The following is a 25,614-nucleotide window of genomic DNA, read 5'->3' as shown; positions in this document are numbered from 1 at the left end:
ATTTCACTGATCTTGGTTATCATCTTCGTCTTCTTCGTAAGCATCTGCGAAAGTAAGTTTGTAAATTGTTAAATAGCTGGATGTGTAGTTTGTATTTGTTTAGCTGACCAATGTATGTGTCGTTGAATTTTAGTTGAGTTGATTGGTTTGGTATATTTGTTTTGAAGTTTATTTGTAAGATTAGACAAAAAGAGAGGTGATCATTAATGATTCGTCTTTTTTGGGATTCTAGTTTTTGGTGTTTTGGTGTTTTGATTGTTTGAGTTATTGTGGTTTCTTTTAAGTTGTAACATAAGGATTTATGTATAATTAGATTGATAATTAAGGAGATAAATAGACGACCACAAATCTTGGATAGGAAATATTTTTTATAATTGATGTTAGCACAGTATAAATAGTAATATAAAGGAAATTATGTGTTGATTATTTCTTACAGATCAATGAAGAGACAAATAACGACTCGGGTTGTTTCTTTGGTGAGGTCAGAGCCCTGGACATAACGGATTTGTCCAACCACATCTGCGAGTTTAAATATCAGTTATGATCTCGAAACATAATATAAACCCAGATACAATACCTGGGAGTTCTAGGTTTGTGTTCGTAATCACTTGGAGATTGTCGAGCAGTATAATCTTGACTGGAAATTGATCTCAGGAGCACCCGTGATGACTTCATCAATAATGGTTAGTGAGATGAAACGAATGAGGAATTGATGATCAGTTATCTTGTACATGCTTGAGCACCTAACAACCTCAAAACGATCAACTTTCACAATAGAATCTGCTTTCAAAGATGGCATGTAATGATTAGCCCGTCCGACGGGAGTAAACCCATGAATCACAGAATCTGCAAATAATATTATTCAATAAAGAATCAGGAAATCAATTAAAATAATTATGTTAAATAAGTGTGATAGATCGAAGATTAACTTACCTTTTCATCAAGGAAGAGAACCGTGATTCCCACAAACTCCCTGTCTTTCTTGAAGTTCAGGGAATCCAAAAAACGGAGGAAGCCAGAGGCTATGCTCTGAAAAAACGGAGGAAGTTGAGTGACAGACGCCAGTTTAAGGAACTGGAGAGGCAGAGAGAAACATTTTCTAGAAGATGGTTAAAGCTAAGATGAATCAATGAGTTTTGTGGAGATGCATATTGAGTTCATAAAAGATGAGAATCATACATATATGGTTTACAGAGGGGCTACAAATCAGGAATATTTAAGATCAAGCGATTTAAGATGGGGACATGAAGAGTTCACCGGTGAAAAAATAGATTACGAACAGACACACAGCGCAATTCTGTAACTCAGACTTGTTTGAGACAGTGATGAAAAAAACTCAAACTCATGTTAAACGACAACAATTTACAATATGAGAAAACTATAATTGTTGCAAACTTGAGCTTTTTCCATATAACGTGATGAATCTCATTTAAAAATGAAAACCCATAATACACTTGTAGGTCCGACCCTCAGAGGAAGCCGAAGAAGCAAGGGTTTTCGACCTTCATAAATATATATTAGGTTCGGCCATCAATGTACAAAGTATCATTTAGCTTAGTGGTATAAATGTTGGTGTTTATATCTCAATAACCCGGGTTCGAGCCATGGTTTTGACATTTTTTCACACTTTTTAAAAGTGGGGCCCACAAAATGCTGACATGACGCGCTGAGGAGTGAGCAAAAACTCAACTATTATAATATAGATTCTTATTTTGTACCATTTTTGTCTTTAATGCCCTTTAGTATTTTTGAAAATAAATAAAATAAATAGTTTTACAAACAAAAAAAATTGAAAAAATAGTAACTAATGATGAAATACATATATTGATTTAGTGATATTTTTTTCAGGCTCTAAAAATGTTTAAATCATAATTTCAGATTTTGTTCTACAGAAAGTGGAAATGGCGTTTTATGAAGTGGAAAATGAAATCTACTTTTTTTCATTGAATCTAATATGTTTAGAATACATGATCTACGTAAATAATAGTAATCTAAAAATATTTGGAATACACATTCCGCGCTTAACCTACTGTTCTAAAATCGGTAGATATCGGAATCTACACATTACTATAAATCTAAAATCTGTAGAAATCAGAATCTACACATTATTATAAATCTAAAACATGTAGAAATCGAGTTCAAACATGGTTAATGTATTCTACATATAGTAGAATGCATATTCTACGGATAAGGATAATCAGTTCCGAAAATATGGGAAGAAAATATTTGGAAATATTCATTTTCCATATTTGGTGGTGGCTCTGGCTCAGCAAGGATCAGAGATAAAAGATTGGGAGCTTTGAGCAGCACACAACAGGTTTTGGTTCGAGGATGATGGCGAGAGTGGGTTTTGTGGATGGCTCGGGTCCGGGAAGAGAGTCGCAAGGCATAGTCAATCCGTTGTTCGCTTGGAAACGTCCTAGAGCACGTGGACTAGGCGCTGAATGCTAAAGATTGAACTTTTTATGTTTTGTTCAAGATAGTGTTACTTTAAAAAGTTTATGTTCTCTTTCATAATGATTACTACTCTAAACTATGGCTTAATAATCAAATCTTTTTTACTTAAGGCTTGTTGTGAAATGACCATTGATAGCAACGAAAGTAAACTATTTGTTAACTTCTGGATACTGCCAATGCTTTTGTAAGTCTTCACATTAGCATAGATCTCAAGTTTGTAGATTTCCCTTAGTAGTCAGTACGAATGAACAAGAGGAGTCAACTGAGAACATTGATTGAAAGCACCAGCATAATTCTGATAACTTAAAGAAACACAAGGTATTTAGAAGTAGCAGAGAGAATCCAACTGAAAACTTAAATAACAAAGTATGATAAACTTGATCACTTATTTGTAGAGATCATCATCGTCCGCAGCAGAAGCTGCAGACATGGAAAAAGAATCAGCGACTCCAGTGGTTGCACCTGAACCAATATAAGTCTCGAACCTGAACTCGGAAACAAACCCTCTAGACTGCTGCAGCGTCTGAGCAAAGGCTTGGTACTTCCTGATGTATGCATCACTCACACTTCTGTGTGCATACTTCATCGACTCCTCAAAGTGTGCAGCTGTTATCTCTGATACTTCATCCATATTTTCTCCTTTTCAATGTCCTAAAACAAAAACCAAAGAGCTAAAATTTAGCCATAGGAGACTCTTTTGCACTTCCGGTTAGAGATTTAGCAAGCATGATAAATGATCTCTAACCTTCTCGATGTTTTCTCTGATGGCGTATTTGCAAGCCCTCTGGCAAATCTCGGTGATATCAGCACCACTGAATACCTGTGTGTACTTAGCGAGAGCGTTGATGTCTACATCATCTTTAGCGATAAGTGATTTCAAGCAGGCCTTGAAGATATTGTGTGACTAGAGAAGGGAGAAAGAGGCAGAGACAACGATGTATGGGGGATTAGGTTTAGATTGTGATTTTTTTTTATGGTATTAGTTATTTTAATTATAATAATATATTTTATTATAATATTAAATATTTCTAAATATATTATAATTATTTATTAATTGTAGTTAAGAATTTAAAATTAAAATTTTAAGGGCATTATTGTCATTTTAAATATAATTAGTCTAATAAGACATAAAATATATGAGATTAGTCTAATGAGACATAATTATCATTTTTTTGGTCTAGAAAACAATTTTCCCTTAGTTATTTTTATAGAAAATGTCAATGTGAGATCGTTTTATAGTCGACAGTTTGGTTCAGATGATAAAAGTTGCATATCCTAAAATAACTAGCTTATACACATACAAGATATTTGCTTTATTCACTTTAAAGTTTATAGGTTCTGTAAGTTGAAATTTATGATAATTTGTGTACCATATAATAAGTTATAAATAACATTATATTATTTTTCTTCATAAAATAAATAAGAAAATACAAAAAAAAAAACTAATTCCTGATTAACTCTCCAACTAGAATTGTTATTTATTGGGTAGCTACTAGCTAATAAAGTAATAATCATATGAATTAAATTCAGTTGACTATTTATAATTTTTTTTCAACTTGTGATATACTAGAAAATAAATAATTCTAATTTAAACTATACCATAAAAAATGGATAACAAAAAAAAAAAGTATTAAAAACAGTTGTGTGTGTTGGCTGGCTTTGCGTGGGCTAAAGACGTGCACACAGTCTCGCAGAAGACAAACCTAACTTCCTCCACCCTCTCCTCCTTCGCAAGTGTCTCTCTCCTTTACCCACCACAAACCTACCCCCAAATGCCTAACGCTCTTAAAACATCTCTCTTTCATCATCTGCAGATTATTCTCTGTCTCTTCCTCTGATATTTAGATCCTCTGTTTTCTCCGCCTACTCTGTTTTTTTCCTCCTCATCAATGGAAGCGTCATTGTCGATGATGAAATCGTCTGTCTCTTCCCCTGCGACTGTGTTCCTCGCCCATAGACCCAAAGCTCCCTTCTCTGTTCGCTGTTCTCTTCCTCCCTCGAAGCCACCGCCACGCTCCGGAGCCTGCTCTGTTCACGCCGTTATGACTCTCGCTGGGTATGAACTCAAAAGGCTCTTTCTTTGATGAAATTAACGAAACCCCATTGTTCGACTTAGCTTAAAGTAGAAACCTTTATGTGTTGTTGATGAGACAGATCGTTGATAGGAAAGAAACGAGTGGATGAAAGCGAGAGCTTAACTCTGGAAGGTATCCGGAACTCTTTGATCAGACAAGAGGACAGCATTATATTTGGTCTGTTGGAGAGAGCCAAGTACTGTTACAATGCGGATACTTATGATCCTACTGCTTTCGACATGGATGGTTTCAACGGGTCGTTGGTTGAGTACATGCTCAAAGGCACTGAGAAGCTTCACGCTAAGGTTAACATAATACTAATCCTTAAAGGGTATCATGGTGGATTGTTATTGATAAAAAAGATTGAAACTTGATGATTAGGTTGGTAGGTTCAAGAGCCCTGATGAACATCCCTTCTTCCCTGAAGATTTACCAGAGCCTATGTTGCCTCCTCTGCAGTACCCAAAGGTGCTTAAAGATGGAGTCTTTACTTGTTTTTTCCTTGGCTTATCAGCAAAGCAAAGGTGCTAAGAACTTGAAAGTTTGTTTCTTTTGAGATAGGTATTGCACTTTGCTGCTGATTCGATCAACATAAACAACAAGATATGGAACATGTACTTCAGAGACCTTGTCCCAAGACTTGTGAAGAAAGGCGATGATGGTAACTACGGATCAACAGCTGTTTGTGACGCTATCTGCCTTCAGGTTCGTTTTCTGTTAGAAACAAGGTTCGATCTTTATAAATGTTCTTGCCTCTTGTGTAAGTAAGTGTACTCATGTAGTTTTGGTGATGTTCATTGCAGTCTCTTTCAAAGAGGATCCATTACGGTAAATTTGTTGCAGAGGCCAAGTTCCAAGCCTCGCCCGAGGCATATGAGCCTGCCATCAAAGCACAAGTATATATATCCATTCAACTCTTTTTTTGCTTGTCTATATGTGCATATCTCACTTTTTAAGTCGTTGTGCAGGATAAGGATGCGTTGATGAATATGCTGACATTCCCGACGGTTGAGGAAGCGGTAAAGAAGAGAGTTGAGATGAAAACACGAACATACGGGCAAGAAGTGAAAGTGGGCGTTAAGGAGAAAGAAGAAGAAGAGCTGAATAATGAATCTCAAGTTTACAAAATCAGTCCTATCTTAGTCGGCCACTTGTATGGAGATTGGATCATGCCCTTGACAAAAGAGGTTCAAGTGGAGTACTTGCTCAGAAGGCTAGACTGATAAATAAATGGCTTTGGTAGTAGTAGTATACTAGTATGTTTTTTTTTATGGAGTGTTTTTTGGTTTTTTTTTTTTTTTAGCTTTACAAATCTCTCAAAGGTTAATTCACAACTAAACTATAGTTCCATGTTTGGTTTTCAAGGTTACTTGCAAAACAAAACTGTGTGGTTTATGTACATTCTCTCTCAATTGTGAAAAATCAAAGGGATGCTTATAGTGTATGTACTAAGTTGTCCTACATTTATAATGACGAGTGGATATTAAGTTTACCTGTGGCATTCCTTTACGGCAACCAAACACATAGGAGACGTACTGCAAATTTAATTGCAGAAGATTTAGCTCTACAATCAAACACCATGCTGTCTCGAGACAACGTGATAGCACTACACGCTGTCTTTAGAGACTAGAAACGCCACGCAGTGTGAATGTTGATAAGATAAAATCACTGACCCACGAGATCCTCTGTTTCTTCTCTGTTTTGTTTCCATGGCTACTGCTTCTTGGGTCACTTGCTCACTCCTCTTCTCCCCACTAAACAAATCATCCACACGGTTGAAACTCCTGAATCCAAACACGCCTCTGCGCTCGTCCTATGGAACCAGAAGCATTGCTATCAAGTCCATGGCGGTCCAAGAAGACGACAAAAGAACGAGCGATGAGTCAATGAGCATTGACAACTTACGCGGATTCGTCGACCTCAACGTCGGAAAATGGACTGGCTCCTTTCACGTATGATCAAAATCCTAACTTTGATTCTGGGTTTTAGCTAGATTGTGTGACAAAAGCTTCTTCCTTTTTTTATGTGCTTGGGCAGCAATTCGATGGAGATGGGAACCTGTTGCATAAGATTGATACTCGTCTCTCTGCTAGTTCATATGGAGAAGACGAGCTCATCAGCCTTAACCAATCGTATGTTTATGCTTTGATGGGAACTATACAAAGTTCTGAACTTTAAATGATGTTGGAGCTCAGAAAGTGTATGTTGATGTTACATGATTGTTCACCTTGTATCCTTCATAGGTTATATATAAAGCAGGCAACATCAGCCACTTCAGTTGCTGATGAAGAGGAAGAGGAAGCTGAGTGGGTAGAATACAAAATCAAAGAAACCAACATGTTCACTGTCGACAAGTATCAGCAGGTGAGAGTTGTTAAGTTGTCTCAATCATAATGCTAAAAAGTTTTGAGTTTGTTTTGTCTCTTAGGGATTTTCATTTAGTTATTTTGACTTTGTTGACTCTTCTCATCATTAGTAGTCTGCAGATTGGATTCTTCCCCAAGGAGAGAGCCTTTTCACTGAGGTATCAAACCGCTGGAATGTTGGATACTACGTTAAGGCAAGGCGTTCTCGGAGAGGATGACACTGAAGAAGAATCACCAAGGTTTGGTTTATTGTATTCTTTATGAAACATATGGCATGAGTAAGTAGACTAAATAAGAAGTTGTTTTCAGGTTTCTTAAGCTTCCATCTCGGCGTCCTGCTTTAGTATGTGAGAACTGCTTGTATTCTAATCAGACGGATAGAAGAGCTAGAGCCTTTCACATCATGGATCCCAAAGGTGTTCTCGAAATGCTTATTGTGTTCCTTGAGGAAAGAGGGCTAGAGAATCTCGTTCATCCAGTTCTCGACGACTCTCAGGTTATGTGTTGTCTCAACAAACAGTTGTAATCACACCAAAGCATCAATAGTGTCCTTATATGATTGCATTATATTCAAATTATGTTTGTTTCTTTTGATGCAGTATGATGGAGAAAGAATCACCCCATTTCTTGGTACTTGGAAAGGTCGTTCAATAACAAAACGAAGCGGTGTCTATGGATCAACACTATCCGAAGCCGATACTGTTGCTGTTCTTGACATTAATGACCAAGGTCAAGTAGTCCAGGTATATGATATTCAACAACATTTTTCTAGCCTTTTTGCTTATGTCTCTTACCATAAGAGGTTTTGATGTCCAATCAGGATATTTCCTCGACATCTGATGTGAAAAACGTGACGACAAATGTGCACTGGGTGGGTGAAATGTCCAAGAACTTGGTTACATTCGCGGAAGGATACCAAATGACACTGTTACCAGGTGGTATGTACATGGGATGTCCCTGCAACGTAGCAAAGAGTGTTTCTGAGTTGAAGTCTTTCCATCTAGAGTTCTGCTGGCTTGAATCGTCAGTGTCAAGACAGAGACTCGTACGTACATATGACCATGAAGGTTTGGCTGTCTCGTCAACTTATTTTTCTGAGACCAAAGTGTGAGTTCCTCCTATGTTGACCATGTTCTTGTACTGTCTGAGACTGTCTGTATAAACCTATGTTGACCATGTTCTTGTACTGTCTGAGACTCTGTGTATAAACATCAAAAAGTGATTATTGTCATTGACTCATTGTCATATTACCTAACTTCTCTTACCCTTAGGCATATCAACTCTTAAAAGTTCGAAGTTATGAGAAGGTGATACATAAGAGATAATTTCATAATAATATCATTGAGGTAACAGAGTACACAAAGTTACAACAGAAAGGCCAAACTCGAGAAGATGACTTCAAGAGTTTTGGATTATGAACGTTTTTATATATAAGTTATAAAGCATAAATAAATAAAAAAGAAATATAGATGTTCACATAATTTTGGAAATATACAGTATTTTGATGAATTAACACACTTTTATTATTTGGTTTCTTCATCCAAAGGAGTTGAGGGTATACAAGATGATCATAAAGCTTACACCAGAGTTTCTCCTTCCTCAGGGATTAGTAGCATTGGGATTTGACCACGGTCAACGAAGTCAATCTGGCTCAGCCTCAGACAACACAAGACTTGTTCCGGCAGCTCTTCTGGTTTTTGAGCCTGTTTTTCATGAAAAGAAAACAAATGTTTATCATGTATTATAACAAAGAACAAAAGATCCTCTAGTCCTAGTCCGGTTTACATATACATTGTATGAAGCTTTGATCATTACCTGGATGGCTAAACCGAGATCAAGAATTCCATTCTTCAGCCGATCTCTGAATGCTTCAAGTCCTTTCCTTGATATGTAGCTGAATCGATGGACATCCAAATCAATCTCAAAGTAGTTTGGACCCTGTGGAGAAATAAAAAAAAAAGCAAATCTTGATTAACTGCCGATAAGACTGACTTTTTCTTTTGTGTTTAAGAGGTTAGTGTGGTGATAAAACCTTAAAGAAGTTGTGTTGAGGACGAGAGAGGACGGGCTTTTCATTGTAAGCCTGTACAAGTTTCTTCTCAGTCGAGCCTAGAGTTAGATCTTCGGGGTTAACAAGTCCAGCCACGATCTTAAGCCTCTCACGGAAAGCTACAGTGCTGTCTTTCGCAAACCCCTTCACCTTCTCCACCTCATCATCCACAAGTTTCTGTTTCGTTTCAGGGGAGACGAACAAACAAACAAGAAGTAAGCGATCAATCACGAGATGTGATAATTGTGAAGGCTACCTTGATGTTGTCCTGATACTGCTGAGAGGTTTCCCTTTCGAAATTTTCTTGTAATTTAAAGTAAAGTACAATGCTCATGCCTTCTCCATCACTATCTCCAAGGAACATTGCAGCAGGATAGGTTGGTAACTGCCAACAAAACGCAAAGGTCAGGATCATTTACACATATATGCATATCAAAACAGCCATTTACACGCTTCTTATGAACATGATACAATCAAAAAGTTTGCGACAAACCAATAACGAAGTAGGCATTAGTATCTCAGTGGTGGTTACCTGAATGTTGACAACGAGAAGCGCAGGGAGCTTTGCCTCAGCTTTAATGTTTGGAAGCTCGATGTGTTGGGCGATATGATCAATCTTCTTTGGACAGACAAACAAGTCAACGCCAATAGGAGTGTATGCACACTGATTCGGAGCTGGAGATTTCTTTTTGTCTCTGCAAACACCATTCCTCAACAGTTACAGACCAAACAGTTTCTATAGAAAAGATACATATAACAGAGTGGTGAAAGGGTGTACTTGAAATAGGTTTCTCCACGGAGTTTAAAAGTTGAAGGTGGTATCTCACACCAGCTTCCACTGGACTGCTTCTCTCTGGAAGAGCAAGGGATGGTGAAACCCGCCTTCGGACGGTACAACAGCTTACGCTGCTCTGTAACTTCCTCACCGTCGCATGATCTCCTCTTGAAAGAAAGCCGATAAACAGCAGATTTTCGCTTCTGAGATGTGGGTGAGTTTAGAGTCTTGTCGTTGAAACTAACCGTTGGCATCAATCTGCTCAGGCTGGATTTCAAGGTTTTCTCCTGAGAGTTCCGTTTCTGTTCCTTCAAGCCTTTGAAGCTCGCATGGTTCATTAGGTTCTTCTTGCTGTTTCCGGTGAGAACAGAGAGACCACTAGGATCCTTGTGAACACCTTTGCCCAGGGTTTTACTCTTGTCTATCTTCAAGTAACTCTCATGGTATTCTTCGTACTTTCCTTTCCCATCCACAATACAGGAAGAAGATTCAAATTGAACTACTTGACCATTTGGGATATTGCCGGCCGCACCACCCGGTGATGATACGTTATCTGCTGGGCGAGAGATGGCAAAAAAGAGAGACAAAAAGATTTAGATCTATATCTACATAAGCAAAATTGGTTCTCTGTATTAATATAGATTGACATTTACCTTCAGGTAGGCTGACGAAGTCCTCATCGTCATCAGAATCTAGAACACTGACAGAGTCAAACCATGCATCATCCTGCGAGGTAGCTGCAACAAAACGAAATTCTACAGGTAAAAAAAATCTACTACTGTCCAGCTATGATCATTTCGAGCGATCAACAAAATGAGAAACAATATGATCTAACCAATGCTAGATAAAAAGAAAGACTCACCGAAAGAAACTCGGCTCACAACGTCACTAGACCTTCTAGTATTTGCATGAGGAACAATGTCAGATACTTTAGAAAAATGTTTGGAAGACCTGCGACGGCCTTTACGCCGAGGCCGCCTAATCCCTCTTGAATGGGTTGACACACACCCACCCATTATTTATATAATTTTACTTTAGATCCTGCTTCAAGAAAGAAAGAAAAACTCATGAAAAGGCCAATGCTTCTAATAACATATATGCATCAATAAAAAAAACAAACACAGGTTTTGGAAAGAGAGAGAGAGAGCTAAGCAGATACATCCCTCCTCACATACAGAAACTGGTTGTCACTTTCTGTCTTTATTAACAACATTGGGACCAAGCAAGTTTTGAAAAAAAATCAAATACCAAGTCAATACAAGATCCTTCAACTAATAAAATATTAGTAGTAGTAGCCAGCTCAAAAAAGTGTAGATGATTAAAAACAATTATAAGAGGAAGTGGGGAACAACAACATGCATCAACAAATCTCATTATTGGATTATTATACTAAATCTAAAAAAACGTAAAAAACATATTTGTAATCATCGATCGATTCACCAGGTTGTTTTACAACAAAGCACACACGATTACATTAAAACCTAATCAGAGATGTCTCAAAGAAACAAACTTTGATGTTAACAAGCTCTTATAGTTTGAACATATAACTATAAACGTCAACATCGATCAGGAGACAATAGCAAATACTATAATTTACAATTTTTTTTGTCATCGCATGCAAAAGTTAGGAAGGAACAAACATGAAAGTGCTGAATCTGGTAAAGATCATGATCGATCCGTAGCTCTACAATAAGAACAGATCCAAACGAGAATGTACGACAAAAACAAGATTCGAAACTGATGAATCTAATTAGAGAGATTATACCTGGAAAAAGGAAACATGATAAAGGGGAAGAATCTTCCCTTTGTTGTTGTTTTTTTTTTTAATCTGAGGAGAAAAGGGGAAGAATCTTCCCGTCGTTAATCTCCGATGAAAAGAAGATAGTTTTGAAACCCGAAGATTTCGGATCCGGGCACGGATAGCAATGACGCAAAAGGGAAGCTAATAAGTTTTCCTTTAAAAAAAAATCTTCTTCCCTTTTGGCCTCAGAGAGGACTCAGAGAGAGATCATCTTTTTGGCTTAAATTGCAATTACTAAAAAGCTATTATTGATTGTTAAAAAAACTATTTAGGGATCAGATCTCCGTTAATTACAAATTTCCCGCCTCGCAGTAAATAGATTAAAACGAAGATAAATTTAGGGTGCCGTATGTAATTTAGCAAAAGTTAAGGGATTTAACTTGTAAATACTTAAACTCACAAAACGCGTCGTCGCACGATGGAGTAGAGACGAAGAACCTTTGCTTCGTCAAAAAGTAGATCCGGATCCTACTTCCACCCATCGGAATTGTTAAGCTCCGGTGAGTTTTCCGGAACGCCGTTCTCTTCACACTAGTTGTAGTTATCAGGTTTTTGAGCCGTTAAGCTTCTCAATTTCGGAACCGGTTGATTTTTCGTGTGGTAGATCTGATCTTGATTAAGCTTGTTTAGACTCTGTTTTTGATTAAGGATGTTGTTGTGTGCTTACTCTAATGTGATGTTGTTGAATCTGTGATCCATCGTTGCTTAAAAGCAAGCTAATATACATTTACTTTGTTTTGTAAATCGTGATTTTGACTGCTTTAATGATGCTAATGTGTTGTGATACTGGATTAGGAATGGCGTCAAGGAGAATTGTACGGTATGCTCAGCTTCCAGGAGATGATGATGAGGACTATGCAGATGGTGGTGGAAGGGGAGATTTCGATCCTCGTTTTGATTATACTCCGAAGGCGTTTGATAGAGTGCCGTGGAAATCGATAGCACTAGCTGTGTTTCTTCTGTTTCTTGGCTGCTTGCTTCTCCTTTTGGCGGTTTTCATCTTCACCGGTCACATGGAAGGGGATAGCTCTCAAGGCTATGCTCTTCTTGTCCTTGGCTTCCTTACTTTCCTACCTGGTAAGAATTGGATAGAATTATTTTTTGTTTTGCTTATTGAGTTACTAATCTTGCTGGATACTCTTTGCATGATGTTTGATTTGAAACCTGTTGTTTGATGTGGAGATTGGGTGATTTAGATAAACTATGCTTATTTTCTGTTGAAACTATGTTCTCTTTAGCCATTTATACTTCTTTAGTACTGTGGAAAGAGCAGTGAATGTCATTGTAGTTTGTTATGAGTGCATGGTGCTTTGATTTAAAAACCCGCGTGGATTCCGTTGGTTGATATGGAGATTGAAAATTGAAAAGAACTGTTGAAAATGATCTTCTCTTTGTTTATGTTATATGAGTAAAACTGGATGTGGCTTTGACTTGTATTTGACACATATCACAACTGTGTGGCTATCTTACAGGGTTCTACGAGACACGGATAGCTTACTATTCATGGAGAGGAGCTGAAGGTTACCGTTTCGCAGCCATTCCCTCCTACTGACTTCCCAAGTAGCTTATCATCTGTGCATAGAAAAGTTGTAGTTTTTTTTCTTTATGAGCAAGTCATATTATAGAATATGTAATCCAATATAGACTTTGAGCTGTTTCATGAATATCAGAGAGATACTACATAGATTGTTGATCCAGTTTGTGAATCTTATTGAATCTCGTTTGTTATCAAAATTTGTATGCGTCTTTTAGTAGTTTTGGTTGTTCGACAAAGAAGACCAAACGAAAACTTCATAACATAGACTGATAGACATGTGTGGTGTTTGGTGGTGTGTTATTTAACTAAATGAATGGCTTTCTCCTGTATTAGTATAACAAATTAAACAATAGCGTCCTGAAAGACGTTAATTTTTCACATCTTTTTTAATGTTATTTTCAGTTTTATTTGTGTAAATCTTTTTTGTTTGACGAGTGACGACATTAAACCATCCCATATATATATATATATATATATATCTTATATATTAAAACAGAATTCACAACTTTGATTCATCTGTGATTTTTTATCTTATATATTAAAACAGAAGTCACAACTTTGATTCATGTGTGATTTTTAAAAAATTGAACCTATTGTACATATTTCTATAAAGTCATGTTACATTTAATCTCTAATCTTATCATTTAAATTTTGGGTCGACTAGAAAATTTTATTGGACTATCAATAATTGGATTTAAACAATAAATGATTCATTGGTTTAAAAATAGTATAAATTAAATAGATATAATTTAATGTTGTAATAATATACCTCCATATGTTAATTATTTAAATATTTGTCCATGTTAACTTTTAAAATTATAAAGATTTTTTTAAAATAAAAAAATCATATTATCTAACAATGATTAATTTTTGTTACCTTAAACCAATGAAAATAAATTTTAAACTATATTGTTTATTTTAAAAATTAAACAAAAACTAAATGTTTAATTATTTACTCGATAATATAAATCTATGAAGCAAAAAAATTAATTTTTAAAAAACTTTCTAAATTTGTGAAATGTTATAATATCTTTGAATATTACAATAAAACCATATTTTACTAATCTTTACATATATAGTTACGATTTTAATAATGAAATAATAATTCAAAAATATATATATAGAAGAAGATACAAATACATGTGAAAGTTTGAAACAATATATTCAATGAAAAAAATATACCTTAAACTTGTTATGTTTTAAAAATTGATAGACACATATATTATAATATATACCAATTTAAAATTGAAAACAAAATATTTATATAAAAATAAATGAAAACAAAAATCTGCGCGGTTTTGCGGGTCTAGATCTAGTATATATATTAATTAAGAATCATTTGAAAAATAATCTCCTATATATTAATAGAGAAACATTTAAAAAGTTAGAACATGTAGTTTGTACTAATTAAAAAAATGTCATGCTGAGTTGTTACGTAATTAGAATGCTAATTTTGCTTACGTGGCGGCTTGAAAATCAATTGAGGATTTTGTTAGTCCAAAATTAAATTGCTAGGGAATGTTATATTATATATTATGTCCATTATGGACCATTCATTTATCAAAATGAAATTATTATATATTATTTCCTTAAATAAAACCTACGAAATTACCTAATGTGATTAAGATATATATGACAATTAATGATTTTAATTAATAAAAATTTGCTAACAATCTATATACATTCTATCATTTTTGTTTAATTATTTATTATTAAAATAAATTACACAATTACATAGTCATATAATAAAAAAATTAGATTTTGTTTATATATGTTGTATTTTGATTTTTTCAAAACGAGTATAAATTATTAAAACTGTTAAAAATCTCACATAAACATTTGTGATCAATGTTTAATTGTTTTTCTATAATAAGATACAATGATTATAAAATCATATGAATAAATAATTTTATTTTAATAGGTATTTATGTTAATGTATATATATATATATATATATATTTCATATCGTTTAAATTAAACTATACATCATATGAAAATACATACTTATATTTTGATATCTGCGTTGAACATATATTGGAAAGTTAATATTTTAATTTTGAAATCTTCATTGTTTTTTTTAAATGATTATAAATTATTGAAACCACTAAACATTCAACATTAAAAAAAAATTGTTGGTGTAAAATTTAGTTACACAAATATGCAAATAATCATAAAATCATATATATATATATATATATATATATATATATATGTTAATATCATTGAAATTTAATTATATATTATATACGATAGATAAAATTGATTGTTTTGATTTATTTTCTCTAAAATGATTGCGAATAAACAAGAGCGGTCGTTTAATTTATATGTGCATGCCAATTTATTACATAATAGTAACTGATTTTTTAGTTATTTAAAATATATTTATTATTTTATTATTTCATAATATGCAGAAAAACATAAGCTATGTAATAAATATAAAATATTTATTCTGCACAAGGCGCAGATCTTAACCTAAGTATGTATCTCTTTAATAATTTTAAATCTTAAACGGTTTTTAAATCTCAGACCAAAACAAAATAACGAAATGAGAATAAACTCAAAAATCAATATTTATATCGAGTAATAACCAAAATGAAAAATGACAAAAAATGAGAAAAATATTGAAGATAGATAGGATTGTCACGTGAACGTAAACTTCTCATAACCATAATTAACTTTTAAATTGCTAAATCATGATAATAAACCGAGCTGGCATAGATTCATTGTAACCAAATAGTTAGGCCTGAGATTCTTCGGCATAAACGTTAGGTTCTTATGCGATAAGTGATTTTTTGACCTAAAGTATTTTTAAAAATGAGATCAGCTCATAAGTAACCAAACTATATAATTAACAAAACCGTTTTTAAAAAAAAATTAGTTAAGGGCCAAAAATATTAATTCGATCAAGAATATAAATTTTATTTTTCCATACAATATTTCGAAAATAATTTTCATATAAATTCATCATGCGCAAATCGCAAGTAATCCTAGTAACCTTATATTTTATAATATTTACAATTGAATCAGCAATCTTGCTGATGTATCGTTTAGTTACGTCTCAATTTTGTTGAGGTAGCAACATTAGAATTGATTTCAAAATATGTTAGTCCAACTTAATTTCTCTAGTAAACATTATAGTACCACATACAACAAGGACTTAGTTATATGATAACATAGACAGTCCAACTTAATTTCTCTAGGAAACATTATAGTACGTCATACAACATACAATAAGGACTTTGATATATGATAACATAGACACTCATCATTTCGATGGGCTGTTATAATGGATTGCCGTGAAACATTATATGCAAGCCATTTTTTGTGCTTCATACATGGATCAAACGTATAAAACATTATATGCAAACCGTTTTCTAGATGTTCATATGTGAATATTTTTAAACTAGAAGGAAAATTTTCTTTTTAAGATTCAAACTGAACCTTGCGGAAAAAATATTACATTATGTTACGTTTGGCATTACTACGTACATCGTCCAAAATACCATGCTATGTTTGGCATTACTAATGTACTTTTCTAAATGATTGGATGTTATAATAGACATCGTCTAGCCCGTCCGCCAATTGAATGTTTTGAACAAATTATAACTTGCAAACAAATTAATATGAAATTCTATTAAATAAAATGCACACATTTTTTTTTTTCATTTTCATTGAACGTCTTTTGGACGATAAACCAAAAATAAGTCATACAAACTTTAGTTGATGTAAGAACTAATAATGAACTCTTTATGAGCTAAACTAAACCATGCTGATGCTTACTATGTACGAGTTTTGATACATAAAACTTTGGTGTGAATTTAAATATAAGGATTTTAGTTTGATTATTAGTTAGCACAAAATCATGCATAGTTTGTGATATAAGACAACCGGTGCTATGCATAGTTGTATATACAATTTTTCGTAACATACAGTGAATCTAGGTTTAAATGATACTAAATATTATGGAAAGATTAAATTGTGTATGTACTAATATTTCTTTGATATATGTGAGATTCATACCATTAATGTTGGATTAAACTTGAAGACAAAAGAAGTTTAGAAATAAACATGAGACCTAATCTTATTGTGATATGGACTTAGAATATATTTAGGAGTTATCTAAATGTATTGTTTAATAGGATTGGGAAATAATAAACTCTATATAAGGAGATGTCAAGTTGTGACATAACTTACAAGAGTTTAGAGATTGAAAACTTGAGTTTTGAGATATTTTCTCAAGTTATAATAAGATTTGAGAGATATTTTCTGAAGTTATAATAAGAGAGTCATTCTTGTTTGCATCTTGGAATTCTATAATTAAGGTGCTATCATTTTCTGAAATATACATAGATAAAATATGGCAATAGATTAAAAAGAATATTGGTGTGCACGGCAAATCTCTGACATAAATCAGACAAATTTTACATTTATGTTACAAAATATATGAGAGCATCAAACTTATGTGTGAGACTTGGCTAAAAATAATCGCATAATTTAATTATGTAAATATTTAGTATTGTCCTACACTTAGTATCTATATCTACATATTAATATTAAAAATCTTTGGCACTAATGTACCAGATGTTTTTATAGCCCATCAAATATTTGGTAATCGAAAGTACAAAGCAAAGAACACGACCAAAAAATTTATGCAGGTCATCTCTTTATATTCACGTGATTTACTATATACTTATAATTTTATATTTTACAACTTATTTACTACTATCGATCTTAAAATACATTTACCTTGTCTATTGTTTTAAGAAAATACTGTATTAATTAAAATATTAATTTATTTTGATATAAACCAACAATTATTAACTTAATAACTTGATTCGTAAAACCTACTAAAGTAAAGAATAAGTGTTAAGAGAATATGATTCGGTAATCCTCCATTAAATGGGGTGATTAGTAAAGAAGATTAACATGTAGAGAGACTCAAAAAGGACTGACTCAGCTCAGCGTCAGAGTTGGAATCTGAGTTCCCGTGAGGACCTTTTAAAAGATTACACCCGTAAGAGAGAGAGATAGTAACTTCTTTTCATCTATCTCTCTCTCTCTCTCTCTCTCTCTCTCTTTATCAATTTAAAGCTTCTTCTCCTCGCTCTCTCTCTCTGTAGTAGATTTATCACTCTCCTCCTTGCTTGAATCATTTTCTATTACGATTTCGATTCCGCGATCTGCTCGGAAACAAAGGTGTAAATTTTGACCTTTTTGTTTTGTAAAAGTTCATCGCTTTCTTCTTCTTCTTCTTCTTCTTCTTCTTCTTCTTCTGCTAATACCTAATTGATCAGTTTCTGGATTTGAGATTTAGTTCCATGGAGTCTCGATCATGGTCTTTGTTCCCAAAAGAGATAACTTTTGCTAATGACTTTCTATTTTTTTTTTTGCATTTTGGGACAGATACTAAAAATGGATCCTTCATCAAATAGATTTGGGAGTAGTGGAGTTGAATCGATTTTGCCAAACTACAAGCTTGGCAAAACTCTAGGCATTGGATCTTTCGGCAAGGTCAAAATTGCTGAGCATCTTCTCACCGGCCACAAGGTTGCTATCAAAATCCTCAATCGCCGTAAGATCAAGAACATGCAAATGGAAGACAAAGGTTAACCTCTCTTGCTTTGTAGGTTTCTGGAAATAAATGACCTGCCTTTTGATTATGATTATCTGAATGAATGTATGTTGTTCCTATTCTTCTGTTCAGTGAGGAGGGAGATTAAGATTCTGAGGTTGTTCATGCATCCTCATATCATTCGCCAGTATGAAGTCATAGAGACCCCTAGTGACATTTATGTCGTGATGGAGTATGTCAAGTCCGGTGAGCTCTTTGATTATATTGTTGAGAAAGGTAGATTACAAGAGGACGAGGGTCGTAACTTCTTCCAGCAGGTTTTGTTTTCTCTTACTACCACAACCCACTGACCACTGTCTTTTCTACCTTATCGTGATGTCCTTCTCTGATCCGAGCAGATTATATCTGGTGTGGAGTATTGCCACCGCAATATGGTTGTCCACAGAGACTTGAAGCCTGAGAATTTGCTACTGGACTCGAGGTGCAATATTAAGATTGCTGACTTTGGGCTCAGTAATGTCATGCGCGACGGTCATTTTCTTAAGACCAGCTGTGGTAGCCCCAACTACGCTGCCCCCGAGGTATTTCATTCAGTTATAGTGAAGTTTCATTATTCTCATTTATTTATGTCTCGTGTCTCCTTTAAGTGAATCATCTATTCCTACATGTTGTAGGTTATATCAGGAAAATTATACGCTGGACCTGAAGTAGATGTATGGAGTTGCGGAGTTATATTGTATGCTCTTCTCTGTGGTACCCTTCCTTTTGATGATGAAAACATTCCCAACCTTTTCAAGAAAATTAAGGTAATGTACATTTGAGCTTAGATAGATTCATCATAGTTCTTCTGTTTAAGTCAAGTAACTAACCAAGGTGGTGGTGTTACGTTCTCGCTAGGGTGGGATTTACACTCTTCCAAGTCATTTATCATCTGATGCTAGAGACCTGATCCCAAGGATGCTCGTAGTTGACCCGGTGAAAAGAATCACCATTCCTGAGATCCGTCAACACCGTTGGTTCCAGACTCATCTTCCTCGTTACCTTGCTGTTTCTCCACCAGATACAGTAGAGCAGGCCAAAAAGGTTTTGTTTCAGAGCCAATTTTGGAAAAATCAAAAGAATCACTTCACTTGCGGTGAGTGAGAGTAACAACTTCCCTCATATTTTGTGCAGATCAATGAGGAGATAGTTCAAGAAGTGGTTAACATGGGATTCGACAGAAACCAGGTTATGGAATCTCTTCGGAACAGAGTACAAAACGATGTATGTAGTCTTTTTTCTGTCTGTAATGCTTTTTAAAAAATACTGAGTTTCCAATAGTTACTTAAAATGCCAATTGCTCCTTTGTTTCAGGCTACTGTTACATACTATCTGTTGTTGGACAACCGGTTCCGTGTTCCAAGTGGCTATCTTGAATCCGAGTTTCAGGAGACAACAGTATGCGTTTTTCTTTTCTCCTACTAGTATATAGCTTTCCAACATCTAAAAGTATAATTTGTTTTTCAAATTTAGGACAATGGTTCCAGTCCTATGCGCCCAGCTGAAGCAGCTGCTTCACCTGTTGGCCACTGGGTTCCTACACACATGGATCAGTACGGATTGGGAGCAAGATCACAAGTCCCAGCTGACCGGAAATGGGCTCTTGGACTTCAGGTTTGTTTCTGATTGCTACTTCGTCTTGCCAGGATCATCATATTATTTGGAAATTTAGGCATATTATAATCTTATAATCAATCTGTTACTGTGGTGTTGTGAAACAGTCCCATGCACATCCTCGTGAAATTATGAATGAAGTACTGAAAGCTCTTCAAGAGCTCAATGTGTGTTGGAAGAAGATTGGTCACTACAACATGAAATGCCGATGGGTTCCTGGTTTTTCTGATGGTCAGAATACTATGGGCAACGATCAGCTGCACTTTAGAGATGAATCGAGCATCATTGAGGATGACTGCGCCATGACCTCACTGACCGTCATCAAATTTGAACTTCAGGTAACTGCGAACTCACTAATCTTTAGGAATTTGTTATGCAAAACCAAACTGGCTAGGACACAGACTAAACCCTTCTGCAAAACTTGAATCAACTATTGCAGAACAACAATGTTTACCTATATCATTGCACACACTTGCATCAATTTTTACTGAATTAAACTTTTGATTTTGAAACAGCTATACAAAGCTCGAGAAGAGAAGTACTTGCTGGACATACAGAGAGTTAACGGTCCTCAGTTTCTCTTCTTGGATCTATGCGCCGCCTTTCTTACCGAGCTCCGTGTGATCTGAAGCTTTTAACCATCTGTTAAGACATTTTAATCCATGTTTCACGGTTTGTAATAGCAGAGAAGGCAACATGGTATGTGGGGCGTGCAGTGTTTTTATTTTGCCAGGTTACTTTTATATATTACCTGGATTCCAAGTTAAACTCTACTGTAATAGTTACTATCGTTCGTTTCCCCCCTTTTTGATGGTTTTTAAGGTTTGATCATGTGTACATATAACTTGGCTGTTTCCAGGATACACTTAAAGTTTCTTCAATCTTGGTTACAAACTCAGTTTATCTATTTGATCATCATGTCTTGATGTTCTTTGTTAAGAGAGGTTAAGTCTTATTTCGCTAGTTCTGGCTGATTTGATTTTTGTAGCTACCCATTATCTTCTTAGCCTTATACCCAACATCATATAATCTTTCAACTGCGGAATTTTCAGTAAGGGTTTCAAAATAAGCGAGCTCGCTCAATTCAACTCAGCAGTCAGCACAACTCGGCTTATTTATTATATGAGCTTCAATATAAGCTCATATGTAAATTCGAATTAAGATCATCTAGATCATGAGTTAAATGAACTAACTCGTGATCTAAATAAAAATAAAAAATAATAATTATAAAATAAAATAGTGGTAGAATAACTTCTATAATATTGTTCAAAATTTAAATATTAAAAAATTCAAAACATAAATATTAAATACTAAATAAAAACCAACACATGACAAAAAAAAAACACCTAATATAAATTAAATTAAAGTAAAACCAATGATCCAAATCCCTATTCTTCGTGAGAGTCTTGAGCCAATTCATCTTCAATGTCTTATATGTATGTTTTACATTTTAATTTTAGAAGATAAATATGATTAATATAGATATTATCTTTTAAAAAGATTTGGTTTGACAATTTAATTTTAGAAGATAAATATAGAAATTATCACTTTTTTACATAAAAAAAAGAAATTATCCAAATATAATATATTATATATTATTGTAAGTATAAAATGAACAAGCTCATGAGTCAACTCATGTTCATTAAAGATCGTTCATATAAGTCGTGATCTAATTTAAACTCGATCATTAAACTCATTTATTAAATGAGCTTAAAATATAGAGATCATGTTCATGAAAAAACGAGTTGAGCTGAGCCAGATCAAGAGCTATAGCTCATTTTGATACCCATACATTTTCTGCACACTCAAATAGTGCATGTTAGGATGTTGCAGTAAGACAAGCATTATACTCTGTCGATGTCATCTTAACTTGTGTCCATTAGAATTTGCATGATGCTACTAGTAAAATACAAACTTGTTGGTTGTCACATGTCAATATTTTGATCGGCATATTCCTAAAAGCAGGGGCGGAGCTAGAAATTATTTTTATCAAAATTCTACAATATATATTTACAAGCTTTCAACATAAGCATTACAAAGAAATCTTCACAAATTTACACTAACTTAAAAAGTTTATGGTGGGCAAGTGCCCCACCCAAAGTCAATGTACATCCGCCAGTGCCTAAAAGTTGAAATCTATCCCCAACATCTTATTAGTTTTCTTAATATTGGAAGTTGAAGAAGGCTATGGTGATGTCATATTAGTTAAAATGGCAAACTTGTGAACAAACAATTAAAACAAGATTATTTTTCTTTAAAAAAATCTTTTAATATATAAGAGGGATGTAAAGCATATATAATGGATTAGGTTAAGACTCGCGCTTTGCGCGGGATGAATATTATATATATAAATTATTTTATGTATTATATATTTTTTACATATTATGAAATAAAAAAAATTAAATAATTAAAAAGTCAGTAACTATTACATATATAATTAAATTGGTGTGAACATATAAATAAATTTTATTAATCCAAACAATATTTTTTTATATTTGATAGAATACATAATTAAATTTAAATAATATTAACAAATATAACATATTTTTAATACTAATGTCTATTAAATGATGCTTTCTACTCATATGTTTTCTTTTTATCATTTGTATCTTTTATAGCAAAAACTTTAAATTATTGATAACAAAAAATTTATTGTGGGATTAATAGTTTTAGTAATTTATAATATTTAAAAAAAAATTAAGTCGTCAATTTATCAAAACAAATTGCTCAAATTTTTTATCAAAATAAAATTGTTTAAAGTAAATTTTGAAATTAAAATATTTATGTATTTTATACGGTATATAGTTTAATTTAAAACGACATATATATATTAATAATTATTAAATAATACTTTCTACTTATATAATTTTATAATCATTTGTATTTTGTCATAACAAAAAAATTAAACCATTGATCACAAAATTTGAATATGAGACATTTAACAATTTTAATAATTTATAGTCGTTTATAAAAATTCAAAATATAACGTATACTGAAAAATCAAAATTTTTATTATATGGTTAATGTGATTTTTTTAATTTATTTTAATAGTTTAAAATTAAAAAATATGATAGAAGATACATGATTTTTTATATCAAATCTCTATTATTAAAAATCAGTAATTGTCATATATACTTTAGCCACATTAGACAATTCTGTAATTTTAATTTAAAGAAATAATAAAAAACATTAATAATAAATTTATGGTTAGTTTAATAAAAAACTTATTATATATTTAGATGGACCAACCTATTTTTCTAAAGATTCTAAGAATCATTTTAGTGATGACATGTGACTACAAAAAAATGTTTTAATGCTTCTCAATTAATATATAAGGATTAAATAAGACCAAATCTATGACTGATGATTAAAACCATGCACCTATGGTACATGTCAAAGTGAATTAATAAAATTATTATACATATGTAGTGAAGTTAAGATTTGTTTTTTTTTTGGAACTTTAAAACAAACCGCACGATACAACTATATAAATACCAAGGTGTACCATACTAACTCTTGTCATCAATCAAAAAAAAAAAAAAAAAAAAAAAATCTCAAAACATTCGGAGATGAAGTTAACAGCAATAGGACTTGTTGCGATGGTGACAATAGTGGTGCAATTGTCACCGACAATGGCGTGCGATGTAAAAGATTTGTCCCCGTGCTTGATACCGATAGCCAAGCTTCCAGAGCCTCCGACTGCAGCGTGTTGCCAAATATTGAGAGATCAGTGGCCTTGTCTGTGTGTTTTGATCAATGATTCACGGCTTTGGATTGGGCATACTCTGACATCTCCAAATGGTCACAAACTTTTCGCAGCTTGTCAAGTTCCCTTTCCTAGTTGTGGAAACTGAACTGAATCCCCCTCATTAAATTAAAAAATAATGTTTACAAACAAATTATTGTTTGTATAATCAAAAAGTTTGGATCTATTGTTCATTTCCAGAAAATTTTAATAATTAATCGCTAAAATTATATCAATGTAAGAGTAGTTGCTTTTTTTTTTTTGAACAAGGTAAGAGTAGTTGCTTAACAACAAAAGTAACAGCTGACAAAAAAAAAACAACAAAACTTACAATAAACAATGATCTGACTTCGAGGTGCGATAAGAACCGAGTCCATGCTTTTACTCATGGATAACAACAAAAGTCATGGACAAAGAACATGTTGCTTGTAAGTGAGTTTTCGAAACAGCTATACAGAGCTCGAGAAGAGAAGTACTTGCTGGACATACAGAGAGTTAACGATCCTCAGTTTCTCTTCTTGGATCTATGCGCCGCCTTTCTTACCGAGCTCCGTGTGATCTGAAGCTTTGAACCATTTGTTAAGACATTTTCATACATGTTTCACGGTTTGTAATAGTAGAGAAGACAACATAGTATGTGGGGTGCAGTGTTTTTATTTCGCCGGGTTACTTTTATCTATTGCCTGGATTTCAAGTTAAACTCTCTACTGTAATACTCATTCCATTTCATAATACTTAATGTTTTCTAATAGTGCACAAAATTAAGAAAATTACATTTCCCTAGAAAAATATTTTAAAGATATAATTTTAAAATCAGTTAACCAATTATAAAAAAAACTTAAAATCTAATTGGTTGAACAGTTTCCAATAAAGTTAAAATTAACCTTAAAATCTCAAAACTTCCTTAAAATCTCAAAACTTCATGTAAATTGAAACAAAACAAACCTTCTAAAACATCATCTATATTGAAACGGAGGGAGTAGCTACTATCGTTTCCCGCCTTTTCGATGGTTAATAAGGTTTGGTCATGTGTACATATAACTTGGCTGTTTCCAGGATACACTTAAGTTTCTTCAATCTTGGTTACAAACTCAGTTTATCTATTTGATCATCATGTCTTGATGTTCTTTGTTAAGAGAAGTTAAGTCTTATTTCGCTAGTTCTGGTTGATTTCATTTTTGTAGCTACCCATTATCTTCTTAGCCTTATACCCAACCAGTGGCGGAGCCACATGTAGTAAGACAGGGGCCACTGAACCCAACAAAATTTCAAAAATTAGTGTAAGTTACTAAATCCCAGTCTATATGCTCCCATTCTAAAATAACGTTTGCCCCCATAGATTTGCTTAAACCCCCTAAAAATACACATAACAATAAAATAGATAAGAACATTTACTATTTGTGCCCCCAATAAAATTATTTCCTGCCTCCGCCACTGTACCCAACATCATATAATCTCTCAACTGTGGCATTTTCTACACACTCAAATAGTGGATGTTAGGATGTTGCAGTAAGACAAGCATTATACTCTGCCGATGTCATCTTAACTTGTGTTCATTAGAATTTGCATGATGCTACTAGTAA

At 33.6% G+C, this 25,614-nt stretch overlaps 5 protein-coding genes and 1 long non-coding RNA gene across 11 annotated transcripts; 4 read left to right on the top strand and 2 right to left on the bottom strand.

Moving 5' to 3' along the window:
* Positions 1 to 2,660: 2,660 nt before the first annotated feature.
* LOC111207406 lies at positions 2,661 to 3,670 on the bottom strand. The gene is made up of 2 exons (XR_002659611.2): positions 3,203 to 3,670; positions 2,661 to 3,108 (listed from the first exon to the last, which is right to left on the bottom strand). It is a non-coding gene; the product is annotated as an uncharacterized LOC111207406 (long non-coding RNA).
* A 450-nt stretch (positions 3,671 to 4,120) lies between these two features.
* On the top strand, positions 4,121 to 6,024 carry LOC106411235 (chorismate mutase 1, chloroplastic). The gene is made up of 6 exons (XM_013851950.3): positions 4,121 to 4,513; positions 4,612 to 4,837; positions 4,914 to 5,000; positions 5,094 to 5,237; positions 5,336 to 5,428; positions 5,501 to 6,024. The coding sequence occupies exons 1-6, from the start codon at positions 4,347 to 4,349 to the stop codon at positions 5,753 to 5,755; spliced, it is 972 nt and encodes a 323-aa protein (XP_013707404.1). The 5' UTR covers positions 4,121 to 4,346; the 3' UTR covers positions 5,756 to 6,024.
* Positions 6,025 to 6,054: 30 nt separating this feature from the next.
* Positions 6,055 to 8,143, top strand: LOC106411222. Its single transcript, XM_013851936.3, has 7 exons — positions 6,055 to 6,484; positions 6,570 to 6,664; positions 6,776 to 6,896; positions 7,019 to 7,137; positions 7,208 to 7,394; positions 7,498 to 7,641; positions 7,719 to 8,143. The coding sequence occupies exons 1-7, from the start codon at positions 6,242 to 6,244 to the stop codon at positions 8,007 to 8,009; spliced, it is 1,200 nt and encodes a 399-aa protein (XP_013707390.1). The 5' UTR covers positions 6,055 to 6,241; the 3' UTR covers positions 8,010 to 8,143.
* A 77-nt stretch (positions 8,144 to 8,220) lies between these two features.
* On the bottom strand, positions 8,221 to 11,755 carry LOC106410469. 5 transcript variants are annotated; one of them, XM_048762166.1, is made up of 10 exons: positions 11,489 to 11,706; positions 11,364 to 11,407; positions 10,586 to 10,764; positions 10,377 to 10,460; positions 9,727 to 10,276; positions 9,481 to 9,643; positions 9,205 to 9,333; positions 8,931 to 9,125; positions 8,714 to 8,836; positions 8,221 to 8,601 (listed from the first exon to the last, which is right to left on the bottom strand). In XM_048762166.1, the coding sequence occupies exons 3-10, from the start codon at positions 10,737 to 10,739 to the stop codon at positions 8,476 to 8,478; spliced, it is 1,524 nt and encodes a 507-aa protein (XP_048618123.1). In that variant the 5' UTR covers positions 10,740 to 10,764; positions 11,364 to 11,407; positions 11,489 to 11,706; the 3' UTR covers positions 8,221 to 8,475. The 5 variants fall into 5 exon arrangements, with proteins under 5 accessions (XP_048618123.1, XP_013706424.1, XP_013706422.1 ...); XM_013850970.3 differs by lacking the exon at positions 11,364 to 11,407 and having other exon boundaries at positions 11,489 to 11,755; XM_013850968.3 differs by lacking the exon at positions 11,364 to 11,407 and having other exon boundaries at positions 9,727 to 10,279; positions 11,489 to 11,725.
* A 141-nt stretch (positions 11,756 to 11,896) lies between these two features.
* On the top strand, positions 11,897 to 13,278 carry LOC106410470 (transmembrane protein 230). 2 transcript variants are annotated; one of them, XM_013850971.3, is made up of 3 exons: positions 11,897 to 12,024; positions 12,320 to 12,601; positions 12,997 to 13,278. In XM_013850971.3, exons 2-3 carry the CDS (start codon positions 12,322 to 12,324, stop codon positions 13,074 to 13,076), a joined length of 360 nt encoding a protein of 119 aa, XP_013706425.1. In that variant the 5' UTR covers positions 11,897 to 12,024; positions 12,320 to 12,321; the 3' UTR covers positions 13,077 to 13,278. The 2 variants fall into 2 exon arrangements, with proteins under 2 accessions (XP_013706425.1, XP_048618125.1); XM_048762168.1 differs by having other exon boundaries at positions 11,961 to 12,072.
* Positions 13,279 to 17,998: 4,720 nt separating this feature from the next.
* On the top strand, positions 17,999 to 21,167 carry LOC106411296 (SNF1-related protein kinase catalytic subunit alpha KIN11). The gene is made up of 11 exons (XM_013852038.3): positions 17,999 to 18,257; positions 18,465 to 18,666; positions 18,766 to 18,950; positions 19,032 to 19,214; positions 19,308 to 19,439; positions 19,531 to 19,716; positions 19,807 to 19,896; positions 19,987 to 20,070; positions 20,146 to 20,286; positions 20,394 to 20,624; positions 20,802 to 21,167. Exons 2-11 carry the CDS (start codon positions 18,474 to 18,476, stop codon positions 20,913 to 20,915), a joined length of 1,539 nt encoding a protein of 512 aa, XP_013707492.2. The 5' UTR covers positions 17,999 to 18,257; positions 18,465 to 18,473; the 3' UTR covers positions 20,916 to 21,167.
* Positions 21,168 to 25,614: the final 4,447 nt, after the last annotated feature.

This window comes from Brassica napus, chromosome C7 (genome assembly GCF_020379485.1).
Source record: "Brassica napus cultivar Da-Ae chromosome C7, Da-Ae, whole genome shotgun sequence".
NCBI lineage: Eukaryota > Viridiplantae > Streptophyta > Magnoliopsida > Brassicales > Brassicaceae > Brassica > Brassica napus.
Note: the sequence above shows the minus strand (reverse complement) of the source record. Positions and strands in the feature narration are given on the sequence as shown.